We start from the raw sequence: 14,583 nt of genomic DNA, 5'->3' as shown, positions 1-14,583 counted from the left end.
AAGCGATTACGTGATTTTTGTCATTGAACCATTTTTTCAGTGTTCATTTTTTTCGCGCCAAAGTTGCTCCACTTCCTGCAAGTCCATTAAATTTTGTCTGCAAGAAGGCAAAGTTGGGCATGTTGACCAGCGAGTCCATTGTGCATGATTATTCAATTTAAAATTAAATCCACTCCTTTTGTACATAATTCCATAATATGTGGCTGGAGAGTATTTTTTTTGCTCAATAACTGTCACGTGTTGCTATATTTAAAAGACAAGCCCCCAATAATTTCCTGGTTGGAGGAATTTATTATTTAAAAAAAAAAAAAAAGTTGTCGTCTACATTCGAATGAGATGTGGATGCAAAAATGTACCAAGAGCACTGCTTAAGAGCTAACAATTTTCTCTCTATCAATACCCCAAATATTTAGCCATTAGCTCCACTAGCAAACCGTTGAAACAATACCATGAAAACTGGAAGCTTTTTTTTTCTTCAATATTATAAAACTTTCAGGGATTAACTGCTAATAATTCACATATTTGGTGGATCGTTCGCACAGTTGCTTGTACATCCAAAAAATTCCCAGCGTGGACCCTCAGTGGTGCTTCGTTAGTCCATAAGAATGGACCTTTTCGTGCAATTTCTAATAATCATCCACCTGTGCTTTGGCTCTCATGCCATTTCCGTGCGTGACTATGCGTCGAATAAATTACAACAAGAATACACCAAGAGGGATGTTCGAGGGCAAGCAGACAATTCGGAGCTTCTGGAAGGAAATAAATTCTCAATGTCCACGTTTGATGTTGAGTTTGATTGTGAGAACAAAATCAAGGGGCAAATCATCGAGACGGAATTTAATTTGCTAATACTCAGTGGTTCGGAACTCTTTGCAATCAACACTAATGCCAATGGGAGTACCTTAGATAAATTGGCCATTCTTGGAGGTGTGAATACGTCGCCGTTAAATGCAAAGGTAATTAAACTATTTGCAACGTCATTTTCGAACAATTCCGTTCAATTTTAACCCAAAAGAAAAAAATGTCTTCAATTCGTATTTTCGAGCGTATTTAAATGTCTTTAAATCTTATTTATTCGAGCAAAAGTCATTGAATTTAATTTAAAAACTACCATTACGTGTATTTTTTTCATTTTCTTACGGATCTTCTTCAAAGCGATTAAAACATAAAGAAAAAAATAATTTTAGGAAATTCCTTTCTTTCATGAATTATAGCTAGGACTTTTATGCTCAAATATTCATTCAAAATACGAAAGAAAAATTCCTGAAAGCATTTTTTTTATATAGAAACCTACATTTTTAATCCGTTCTTCCACCCTCACCGTAATCTCTTAAATATGTATATTAAATTTTCAAGATACAGTCATACCCCGCATTATCAAGTCTTGGTTATACTCTTCTCACTCATTAATTTTAATGCGAAAGAAGAGTTTAACCAAGACTTGATTATGCGGGGTATGACTGTATTAAGCAGCAAAATCTCAAATTTTCTCAGCTAGAAGACAAAATTATTTCTTCTTAATTATTTTCTAAACTGATTCTCTTTTTTTTTTTTTTAAAAAAAAGTCAAAAACAAAGAATTTATTTAAATTGAATTTAAAATATTGGAAAATTATTTATTCAACATTTTTCCATTGATTTCTCAATCATTTAAATTATTGATATTAGCATGATTTATCTTAAATGTTTCGTTTTGAATTTATTTCTCTTTCAGGCAACTTTTTGGACAAATGAGAAAATCATTCTTGTTTTAGCCTTCTCCACCCACTATAGCATCTACAAAATCCCTTTTGGCATCCACCAATCGAGTGTAATGCCACCAATTCAGAAAATCAGGATTATCCAAGAGATTCCTGTAAAAATCGCCCTATATCGCCGTGGGGAGGAACTTTTCTGCTTACTTGCAAGCAAAATAAGTAAATTTCGTGGAATATTGCGGTAAGAACATTGCTTTAGAGAGAGAAAGGGAGATGTGTTATAATTTTCCCATTAATATTAATCACCTTTTCACACCTCCCACACTCTTTGGTGATGTGTGTTCTTCTGCTTTATCATACAGATTGTACAATTGGCATTTAATGCATTTCAAGGAGGAAATTAATCAGTATGTTTCCGGCATGGATGATGTTTTGCACACAAAATGGAATAATAATGAAGAAGCTGCAATTGCTACGGTGTTTGTCACGAAGGAGAAGAAGTTGGAAATTCGTTTGTTGAACAGGTACACCCTCATGCCGTTGCAAACGCTCAATGCTCATGGAAAATTCGTACGTTTCATTGAACTGCATGAGAAGACGTTCTTGGCCATTTGCTCGGTGAATTTCTGTGATATCTACCAATGGGTTGGGGTACGTTTCAATCACTGGCGACGTGTTAATTTGCTCGGTGGTTTCCATGAGTTCCGCATTGGGCACAATGTGATAATTTATCGATTTAATCACACCATGTTTGTGAGCAATCGTGCAGATTTGACGCCAATTGGGTCAATTAATTGTACCACAGCACGAATTTATTTTCACAAAATGCACGAAAGTGACACAATTTGGGCGGTGTCGGTCTTCGTGGAGCCACCCCAAATGAGACTCAATTTCATTGAAATTCCCCACATGGCTGCTACGGAGCCATCAGCAGCTAGGCATCATGTTCATGAGTCACCTTTTGTCAAATTCCACGAATGTACGAAGAAGCTAAAGCAGGAATTTAATACAATCTACGGTGGAATAACGCGGATTGCATCACTCAATCCGGGAATTTTGCGACGGGATCGCATTGCAGACTTTCCGGGGAAAATTATTGTGAAAAATTACACAAAAATCAACGAAAACACCACTGTGGGGGTGGTAAGAATTCCCCTTGATGTAGCAGCAACACCCACGGAATTGCTGAAAAATGTGGCTCATCTCAATTTGCGCAAATTGCAACTTCAGACAGAGATTGAGAATGCCTTTAAGATGGCTGCTGCTGCTAATACAACTTCATCCCACCCCCGGAGACTCCGCCGCCGGGACATTGGGGAAAATGGCACAAGTGTACAACGTGACAAATGGCCCTCAATAAGGCGGGAGAGGGTAAAAGTTGGAAATTTGCGGACAAATAGTGAAAAATGGTTGAAACTTCTACTCAAAAATTCATCCAAAGTCCAACGTATCGCATTGGGGAACGTGAAAAGCTTGCAAGTGGCAAATCTCAATGTCTCACACACCATCAATGGGATCAATATTGATGAAGATTTGTACAATTTACCGGAGAATCTCGTGCAGAATAAATTCATCAATATCATGAACTGCAAACACTTAATTGTGAAAAATTCCATAAATTCCATCCACATAAATGATTTCTTTGGGCTCTTTGCAAAGGGACGTGCCCATCATGCCAGCACCTTCCACGTGGATCAAGTGATTGTTGAGAATATTCAGGAGATGAACTTTGACACGCTGTACCAATCACTCTACCTCCACAACTCCTCCCGGGAGATTGATGGAAATTTAATTTTCTACAATGTTACCACTGTGACCCACATGGAGGCGGGGGGTATCAATGGGAGAGCCACCGATGACCTTGTGCCCCTGCACACAAATCAAATCATCAATTCAACCATTCGCATCAATCAATTCCGGGTGGAGCACTTTGAGGCTGACACGGTGAACGATATTGAATTTCGGCAGGAGACTCTGGCACTCATAGGGAAGGATAATCATTTTCAAGGTGGGTTTCTATGCGATAACATTCACATGTTAGAGGTACATAATATAAATTGCCAAACATCAAATGGGAAGGACCTTTCAATTGGATTTCCCAGAATTTCTTGGGAAATTTTGATTTACTCTCAGGAGAAGCTTGAAGAAGTATCAAAATTGAAGAGATAAACGTTATTGGGAAACGTTAATCTTTTTCTTTCTTTTCTGTTTTTGAGATTTGTTATTTTTTTAAAGATATTTTCAATAGAACTTTTCTCAAATTTTCTTAAAGGATGTTTTTTAGAGATTTTTATTCAATTTTGATCCATTTGGAAAACTTTTAATTTTTATATTTCTATAATTAAACAATAAAGTTTTAATTTTTTTTGACGAATAAACGGGCTGTGAAAAGGCTTGAAAGTTACGCTCATTTTCCAGGAAATGAACTTATTTTTCAAGCCTTTTCTCAGCCCGTTTAATCGTCAAAAAATGAAAACTTCATACCTGTTGAATCATAGAAACATTATAATTAAAAGTTTTCCATATTATTCAAAATTGAAAAGAAAAATTCTCTAAATAACATCCTTAAAGAAGATTTGAGAAAAATTCTAGTAAAAATGGCTAAAAATCTATGCTTATTCCTAAGGAAATTACGGTTAAAATCAAGTTCGCCAGGAAAAGCCATTAAATTTTCTTGAATTTTCAATTAAAAAGAAATAATACAGATCTTAGAAAAGCTCTAAGAGGATTTAATTATTAAAAGTTTTCCAAGCTTTCTTTTCTTCTTATACATAATCTACATAGCATCCTTTCTTTTCGTGAATATTTAAATAAGCTTTATCGAACTTTGCTTATTTTTTTACACTTGAAAAATTTTTATGAAGTTTTTTTTTTATAAATTTTGTCTCAAATTTTTTTAAAAAAATAGTAACAAATCGTTCAATAAAATTCAATTTTTTGTAGTTTTTTGCAATAAATATTTTTCCGATTTAACTCATTTTAATTTTTGCTAGAACTTTCCAGCTTTATCAGATCTTAATTAGGTACTATAAGAATTTATTTAAAAATTTATTTACTTTTAAATTTGCTTAAAATTATGATTTAAATAAAAAGGTTTCTTTTGATTATTTGACCGTCTTTCCCTGAAATGCCTAAAAACTAAAAACAGAAACAAAGCTTTCATCCATATTCCCGCGAAATTCTTTTGCGCCCAAAGAACAACATAAAGAATAAAAATCTTTATTCATTAAATTGGTGAAAATCAATTCAATTTCCTACAAAATCATTAAAATTCAGTCCAATGATGTAAAACTTTTTATTCAAATCTTTTACTTCCTTTTTGGTGTCTCATTTGCGTAAAAGAAAGCTCTACGGCGGAGAAAAGCTTCGGAGAAATCTCTTTGGCATCTCAATCGTGGCGATAGAATTTCAATACTAAAAGAAAAACATTTAAATATTCATTGAGAAACGCCTGAAAAAACAACGCACTTTTCCAAAGTGATTGTCCTCCTCTTGACTCGTTGTTTGGCATGATTATATTGCAAAGTGGACTTTTGGCATTTTCATTACATTGAAAGGTCTCTCTCTCTCTGTGAATTTTCATATTATTTGAATAAAATATCAATGGACAAGGAGAGTTTTGGAGTATTTCTTATGTACAATGTTTGTCTGCCCACTCACATCTGCGTATTTTATGCCCTCAGGTCCAATCCAACTATATGGGCTGTATTCGAAAGATTTAGTACTTGCGGAGGGTGATGAGGAGACCCCTGAGCGAATCATTGGGACACATATTGATGATTTATCTCAAGTGTATATGGGTCAAGTGGTGGTGAAAGGGAATCTCCATGTTGGTACACTCCATGTTGCCAGCAAAAATAATTTCTTAGCCAATGTACCCTTCAACCTAACCACCCTCGGGGACTACTGGTACAAGGGATTAGATCAGGATTTTGCAAATGTTATTTTCCACGGGAATGTCACAGCACCACAGCTCTACACGAAGCACATTGATCATCACGATGCTGGGGACTATCTAACCACACGGCAGGAGATTGTGCCGAAGAATGTGTCGCTTTTCCTCAAATCCGCCCACATTGGAGGGCATTTGCACACCACCACGGACACCCTGGCGAATCAGATTAGTGACTCATGCGTGCGGGTCAATGAGAGAGCCATCGTAAGGGGTGTAAAGACCTTCACGGGGAAGCTGCGTGTGGAGAATCTCGTCACGAGTCACCTCAATGGGGATCCCATTGCAAAGATGGTCCTCAAGAACTACACCAGCCTCGTTTTCCCGAGCCTAAAGCATTTTTCCACATTGCATGTGCACGATGGGGTGAATGTGGGTGCGGCGAATGTACATATCGATAGAATTCACGGGGTTGACCTTCGGGAATTGATTGAGAAGTGTGTGATGATCGATGAAGCTCAAAATATCACCTTCGTGCAGGCAAATGGGATTGAGGCACGAGATATTGATGTGAAAACACTCAATTCGGTGGCATTTGGAAAATCAATACGTGATATTGAGAAGATGAAAATTCACGTGGAAATTCAAGGGAATGCCACATTTAGCAATAATGTTCACCTCATGGTCGCAAATGGGGTCAATCTCGATGCTTTTTTGCCACTCGTAGCGCAAAAATCCACCCAACCCCTGCAAATTGGGGGGATGAAAAATTTCACCAGCAACGTGAAAATTCTCAATAGTCTCACAACGGGGCAGCAAATGAATGGTATCAATGTGGGGGATTGGCTGAGGGATGCCCTTGTAAATGGGACAAAGCAAATTGTGAGGGAAGAATGGTCCGTGCAAGCTGTGCGAACTCCCCGAATTGACGTGAGCACCATTAATGGTGTTAAAGTGAAGCACTTAATGGACACCGAGGGTAGTGTCCACCTCGAGAGTGACCTCCACGTTGAAGAAATCACCGTGAATTCGGGCGATATCTTCGGGAGAATCAACATTGACTTCAATCGCACCGTGAAATTGCTGATAGCACCCACCGTACGACGATGGGGTGTCCTCCATGTACACCAACACACCTACTGGCCCCTTGGGAGTCTCTCACCCCTCACGGAACTCCTTACAAATGCCATCCATGCACATAGAGAGCAGGAAATTGTCGGAGAAGTGCACTTTGCCAATGCCTCAGTGAACCACCTCAATGCTCATTTCGGCATAAATGGCATCTACGTGGAAAGTCTTGCACAGGATGCACTGCGGAGGTACGCGGAGAATCAGGTGATTTTTGGCGATAAACACTTTTTGCGTGCACTGAACGTGCAAAATCTCCAATCTAATGACTACCTCAGTGTACTAATTGTCAACAATGTGGACATCCTCGAGCTAAATGGAACAATGTTGCGGAACTACCAAAGGAATATTTGCATTAACGATCCGTGGACTTTTAGGTAAGCACCATCAAGCACCCTTATACCTTTATTACTTAATCTCTTGGGGTTGTGTTGCAGAAATTTCTCTTCCACGCGCAATGAAATTTTGAAGAGATTTTTTTTTAGATCGGTTTTAAGATTCTTTAAAGATCTTTATTTTCTGAAGTGATTTGAACATTTAAAAAGCTCCTGAAAAATTAGGAGAAATAACTTAGTGTTTGTCTGAATTTAAAAATTTAATCTCTTTCATATCCTTAAGATTATGATTTAATTGGAATTTGGCATAAAAACTGTTATTGCTTCAATAAGGAAAAATCCGCAATATCGCGTTATAAAATTACTAGAGAAAGGACTCAAAGAACTTCCTATAGGACTTTCAAATATTTTTTTTTAATTTTTTTTATATAATTATGTTTTAATGAGACAGATATATTTAAATTATTTATTTAATTAATTTAATTTATACGAGATTTATGAGTTCTTGGGGGAATTTCTGAATTTCTGGGATTTGTGGGATTTTCGGGATTTCCGGGACTTGTAGGATTCTCGGAATTTGTAAAAGAAATATTGCACACAAAATGTTCAAAAAATATATTAAAAGAAATACAAAATTGAGTAGACTATTAACAAGAGTGAGGAATCTTTATAATATGAAAAATCAATTTACACATTTATATGAATTATGGGACTTGTGGGATTTATAAATCAATTAATGGACTGAATAAAATTTTGAATAAATACAAAGGAATTGTAGGAATGCCGAAGAGTTTAACGTGCTAAAAGAATATAATTTTGATCTGGATTCTGGAAGAAATGGAAAGTTAAAGCAAGGAGTAGCTTTGTAGGATTTATGGGATTTTAAGAATTTCAAATTACAATAAGGAATTTTTGAATTTTTACGTGGTTTTAAGGCCAAAGAACATCTTAAAAAAATAATAACAAAAAATTTATTTGCATAAATATTTGAAGAATTTATGAGATTATAAAAGTATATAAAGGATTGAAAAATATGTATTTAATTTTTAAATAAAACGAGTACAACAAGACATTAAGTTTTTAATGTCTTGTTAAGTTTTTAATGTTTTTTTTTTAATTTACCAATATTATGGAATTTTTGAAATTTTATTGATTTAATAAATTATGGATGTTCTTGGAAACTCTACATGAACAATTCGTTCAAAGTATTAAAAATCGAAAATATTGGGCCTAATTCAGCGACCAAGAAACCCTTGAAATCTTTGGATTTTTTTACTGAAATTTCAAGATTTCAAGCGATTTTTTTGGGTTTCTTGGTCGCTGAATAAGACCCTGAAAAAATTATTTACATAAATGAAATATAATTGAAATTTTTCCCATTAAATAAGAATACATAAAAAATTTATTTCCTGTTTCAAAATTTCCTTAAAAATCATTTAAAAAAAAGTCCTGGAGTTATCATAATTAATAGACCATCCCTTTCTAACTATGAGGTAGATTCTGAAATAAATCTTTTCTTTTATTTTCTTACAATTCGTCAGTTATTATGTATTTGTAAGTAATATTCTGAGAAAAATCTTACGGAATTTTAACATTTTATTTCTTTTGCTTTCTTTTGAAATTGCTTTTCCAATTGCTTTTGAAGATCTTTTTATAACTATTTTACAAAACAACAAATTCTTTGTTTTTTTTTTATTTTCTAAAACGACAACAGAACGATTCAAAAACATCAATTGTCGAAATCTTATAACAACTTTTGAGATGTTAAAAAAGAAAAGAAAAGATTTTTACCAGAATCTACCCCAAATATGTATCAGAAAATTAATTTTAACCATATAAGTATCATTTGCTCATCACAATTTAATCTTGAAATATGCTTCATTTCTCTTTCAAAATCCCCAGATCTAAATTGAAGACAAACAGCTTGGTGGTTGAGGGAAAACTTAATGGTGTTGAACCACATGAATTTGTCAGCACAACCCAAAAATATGGATCTAAGCTTCCTGTTGCGCTTTTCCACAATTTAGTCATTGTGGGAAATTTAACTGTTGCCTTTGTGGACAATATGCCCATTGATCATTTACTCTACGACCGAGCCCGGAGAGTTGCGGAGAAGAATCAAGATTTTCGTGGCGCCATCACATTTAAGGATGCAATTTTGGCTGACTATGCTGATGTTTTCTCCATTAATGGCGTCGAGATAAATTCCCTGTTCCTCACAAAGGCCACTCATGTGCAGGATGTTGTGGGGCTGAAGAAGTGTCGGGGGAATTTGGAGCTTCTCGGCCCATCGAGTGTGTCGTATTTGAATAGTCGTGATATCGGTGATTTGTACGCCAATTCACTTTTCTTGCACGAGGACCATCACATTGAGGATTATGGATTTATGCGGGTACACGCGCCCGAGCTGAAGGTGATGGGAAGTGTGAATGGCATTGTCATTGGCACATTGGGCTACATGGAGAATTCAAGCCTTTCGGGTGTACCGGAAGTGATGGATATCGCCGAGGAGATTCACACCATGGGGCGCAAACCGAATTTTGCCGTTGCAAAGAAGAAACGCTTCAACTACTTTGACTACGTGAATACCACGCCGGCGGTTGTGGGTGGAGGCAGCAGCAGCTCCAAAGTTGTTCGTTCAGTGAATATTGATGCGGATTTTGGGGGTTGGCGAATGGATGGGGCGGGTGGGGTGGTGTGCAATGGGAGTGAGTGCCAATGTGGTGGGCGACGGTATAGTGTGGCAATGCTGAGGGATCGGAGTATTGTGGTACGTCGTGTGGAAAGTGTGTCAAGAGGCAGCCAAAAGGCATGGAATGGTGTTGAAGTGTCTACCACAGAGGGGCACGTACAAAATTGCATTTCACAAGCAGCGGCAGGTGCGAACACCACAATCACCTTCACAATCAGGCACAGTGGGAATGTGACGAAGATTGAGAAAGTACTCAAAGGGGGTACCTTCCACATGGACTTTCTCAAAATTGAAAGCCCCACACGGGAGGTTTTGGTCACAATTGCCACTCGCGATGGGAATTTGACACGAATTCACCTTGCGGGCGTCAATAAGGCCACCCCAAGTGTCACCATCCACCAAATACTACCACTTTCCACCATCACCTCCACCTCCCCAAATACCACCATCAACGTGATGGAGTACACGAAGCACGTGTACTTAATCGTTGGCACACCCAAGAGTACCCTCAATGGATCAATTTTGGTGTACAAACTCGCAAAAGGTACCCCAAAGTTCCAACACAGGCAAACCATTGAGGGAAATTACTTCACAATCAGGTGCAACGATGCACTCGGCATGATTATCGTGGGCAACAGGGGAAGCAATTTTGTGAGTATCTACCGAGTGGATGATGAGAGTGAGGACTTTAAACTCTTTCAGAGTATTAAATTGCAATCAACCCTTGGGATGCTCAGTACATTTGCTCTGGCGGAAAATCAATTTTTCGTTATCGCACTACAAAATGATAATATTCACATCTACAAGTACAACTATATTGAAGTGAGTATTTGATACTTCTATTTTTTGTATGTTATATTTTTTCTCACACCCTCATTTTGCGATACAACTTTTTTTCCCCTCTCATTCTTTATCACCCAATCATTTTCCCCCTTCTCTCCATAACACCCACAACCACCCCAATACCCATCAAGAAGCTCAATATTCAGCTGAAAATATTGTGAAGAAATTTTCCAAAGAAAGAATTCGCAGCAAAGATAAACAAAGAGCACAGAGAATCCTTGCGAAAATCAACGAAGAGTTTGAGTTCATTTTTTGTGTTCTTGTTAAATTCTCTCCTCAAGGAATGGCAAAGCAATCACATTTTAATTTTGAATGCAAATGTGTAAATAATGCAGCGGAAAAGTGTATTAGATGTAGACAGTGGTGATTCAATTAATGAACGTTGAAGATTGATTTTTTTGAACAATAATTTAAAGCTTTATTTGAATTTTTCTAAAGGAATTAAAATTAAGCAAAAGTTTTCTAAAAAAAATTAACTAAACTTCAAAATTTCTTTGATATAAAAATTGATTATTCATGAAAATTTCATTTGAAAAAGAAGTTTATTCATGTTTCTTAGGGAAAATTCCTCATTCGAGGAAATAATCAGGATACGCGTAAGCTTGTAGGTAGAAGAATGAGAAGGAACAGAAATAGCCAAGTTGACTTTTTATTGGCCAATGGGATGAGCTGTAGTTGAAAGTTAACTGGCAAAGCTCATTTTTGAAGCTATAAAAGTTTACTAAAAAAAAACTCATACAAAAACTCGCTTTGCGAACAGCAAAACCATTCGTAAATTGCAGCCTCTCTGTTCCCGATTCTACCGAAGAATTCTCTGACTGAGAAGTTTGCTCAGAGAAATGATTTTTTACAGACGAATAATTCCCCCGACAAGAGGAAAAAAGCTTCTGTTTTTGCTTGTTTTTGTGAATGAAAATTCAATATGCGAAATTTTATTGAGATTGTTTTGCAAAATTATATGTCAATGGGATTCGTTGATATAATTGCAAAAATTCCGTAAAGTGGTTTGGTTTAATTATTTTTCAACACCCAAAACTCATTGGAGTTTTATTGCCAATAAAATCATTATTAAAATTAATTATTTCTGTAATTTCCTTTGGTGGGAAGAAAAGTTTCTCAATAATTTTCTTTCCAATAAGAACTCTTAATACATTAACTTTCCCATTAAGAATGAAATATTCCCCAAAAATCAAAAGATATCCCCAAAATAGAAAGAATTTCTGTATTAGAAATGATGTTCGTGACATGAAAATCATAAAACGTATCATATTGATTTTCATTTGAGATGTTAACACAAAGTTTTGTTCTCAAAATCTATACTTAATATTGTAAAAAGAAAAACCCTTTCCTTGCAATAGAGAAAGATGTGAGAATCCCCATGAGGAAACACAACTTCCGGGTCTTCCAGGAATTCCTTTCAACGATGTTTGAGGAATATCAATAACCCTTTCTCTGCATTAACCAATAAAGCTACACGCAACTTCCTCGTTTTTTTTTGGAAGAAAGTGTTCAATTTCTTTTGAGAAGAAATCAGAAAATTCGTTTTCCTTTTCTATTCATTCCTTCAATGTGAAATTCCTCTCTATATTTTTGGTGAAAAAAAATCAAGGAGAAGTAGAGGAGAAAGAAAGAGCAAAGTTAAATAGGTGCGGTTGTAAAGATTCTCCTTGCAATTTGTCTGACATTTAAAGACAACATTCAATTAATTCACGAAGAAACTTTCCCTGTAATTTTTAGGTATTGTTTTCTCTCTGGAAGAAAAACATTTTTCATTCTCGAGAATTTTAAGATCTTCTCTTAAAAAAGTCTTTAAAGAGTTAGTTTTAGAGTGCTTGAAGTTCCAGAGAATATACTTCAGACATGCCATGATGAAGCTTTAGTGAAATCTCTCAAAAAAAAAAAAAGAAAAGAAAAGATTCTTGTCACGTTCTTTGAATCGATATCAATTTCAAATTTAAAATATCCTTGTTTTCTTCTACTTATAGATATTTGAAATTAATTTCAACTTTTTCAAGAATTGTGAATACAAGAAAGAACAAAAAAAATTTATAAATTTAATAAAATGAATTGAATAAAATACTTAACTGATGTCATTCACATGCCGGACTTAACACATTCCGTGCCATTGGACGTCGTGTAATAAATTCAATGTGTAACAAATATGTATGTAATTTATCCGGAAGAAAAAGTAAGTTTACCTGACAGGTTCAGAATTGATTTTCAAAAAAAGATAGAATTTCCGTATAAAATAAGAAAATATCAAACTGATTCCGTTTTATGTAAAGTTTTTTTTTTTACCTAGCTCCGCAAAAAAGTTCAGAGAACGAAACGAGGACGTAGGTTAAGCTACAGCCAAGAAGAAAGTCTCAAAAATAGCCTAAAAAATAAGTTTTCACGTCTTGTCAACTCGGCCAGTTTTTCTCATACCTTTCATAAATTTGGTGTCGTTTCGTTCAACGTAAAAAATTTAAAACTTTTCTGTAAAACACAATAAACATTAAAAAGTCCGTTGAACGTCAAAAATCTTTGAGAAAAAAATGTTAACGAAACTTCTTCTTTAATTCTTTTGCATCAGCTCGGTCTTTTTATTAAAAGGCGGATTTTCGGTCTCACACTCGGCTAATTAATTTTTATTTCCGGCCAACGTTTCGGACTATTTAAGTCCTTCCTCAGGGCAAGTAATAGACAAAATTAACCACGTCAAGAAATAACAAAAAATCACTACATCCACAACACAACTCTCCTTATCTTCTCTCATTGGTGGCCAATCTGTACTCTAGTACGTGGTTAATTTTGTCTATTACTTGCCCTGAGGAAGGACTTAAATAGTCCGAAACGTTGGCCGGAAATAAAAATTAATTAGCCGAGTGTGAGACCGAAAATCCGCCTTTTAATAAAAAATACATTTCGCCTACGGTCGTCCTTTACAAATTAAAGTTTTTCGGTCTTTTTATCAGGATATTTATTCTGTGGGTGTTCTCAGAAGATATTTCTGAGTCAAAACGTCTTCTTTGACCCCTTTTACGTTTGACGGTTTTTCTATGTTGAAAAATTAACTTAAATCCAATTAATTACGTGACCTAATGTACGTGAAAGGATTAAAAATGTCTCAATAACTTTGGAAAGTAATTTCTAAATCTTCCTATGCCAACTGACCAATCTTTTTCTACTGCATTTTTAAAATTTATTACACGTCACGTAAAAAAAAACATTCTTTGTGTAATTAACTATCCCTTGAACGTGTTAAGAAAACTATTTTATTGAGATTTTATTACGCTACAAGTTTCTCGTCCTTTGGAGGAACTGAATGAAACTTTTTTTTTCCTTCACGTTTCTTAACTTTTATTTTAATTTTTCTTCAATGAAAATTGTAAAAATTAAAACAACGAGCTTTTGCAAGGATTCTACGGGGGAATACGCGAATAATCATCAATGTAGAAACCTTAGAAAAGAATTTCCTTCTCCTTTCCTGTTTTCATAAAATTCCCTTCCGCCGCATAATTCATTGATATGGATGATGCTGGGCTAGGAAAGAATAAAACAACTCACGTTTATTCGGGAAAATATTGAGGCTAATTGGGGTTGTAATTGCTCTTATTTCAGGGCTGGGTCCTTATCTGTGTCAATCAATATCCCAATATTGAATCACTGACACCCTTCACCCTGGACGGCGAGGGGTACCTGCTGGCGATCACCTCCACCAACGCCACAGCCATCGCTCTCTTCTCCCAAACTGAGCACTAAACCAACGCGCTGAAGAGATTATTCCTGTTTTTTTCTCTACACCATTATAATTTATTTATTGCACTATCGTTTCCATTTAGTTGTTTTTTTCTTTCATTTCTCTTTATATTCTGTTTGTTCTATTTATCTGTCTTTCACATCATCTTCTTCAACTTCTCATCAATAAAGCATAAATTAACTTATTTTTTGAGTTTTTTTTATAATTCTTGTTTAATTAACGATTCTTTTTTCGCCCATAATATAGCTCACACAA

At 35.5% G+C, this 14,583-nt stretch overlaps 1 protein-coding gene across 1 annotated transcript; it reads left to right on the top strand.

The window, feature by feature from the left end:
- The first annotated feature begins 550 nt into the window (after nucleotides 1-550).
- On the top strand, nucleotides 551-14,512 carry LOC129791394 (uncharacterized). Its single transcript, XM_055829550.1, has 6 exons — nucleotides 551-956; nucleotides 1,714-1,937; nucleotides 2,059-3,704; nucleotides 5,380-7,093; nucleotides 8,954-10,565; nucleotides 14,190-14,512. The coding sequence occupies exons 1-6, from the start codon at nucleotides 606-608 to the stop codon at nucleotides 14,328-14,330; spliced, it is 5,688 nt and encodes a 1,895-aa protein (XP_055685525.1). The 5' UTR covers nucleotides 551-605; the 3' UTR covers nucleotides 14,331-14,512.
- Nucleotides 14,513-14,583: the final 71 nt, after the last annotated feature.

Source organism: Lutzomyia longipalpis, chromosome 2 (genome assembly GCF_024334085.1).
Source record: "Lutzomyia longipalpis isolate SR_M1_2022 chromosome 2, ASM2433408v1".
NCBI lineage: Eukaryota > Metazoa > Arthropoda > Insecta > Diptera > Psychodidae > Lutzomyia > Lutzomyia longipalpis.
The sequence above is the reverse complement of the archived record's forward strand: the minus strand, read 5'-3'. Positions and strand labels throughout refer to the sequence as shown.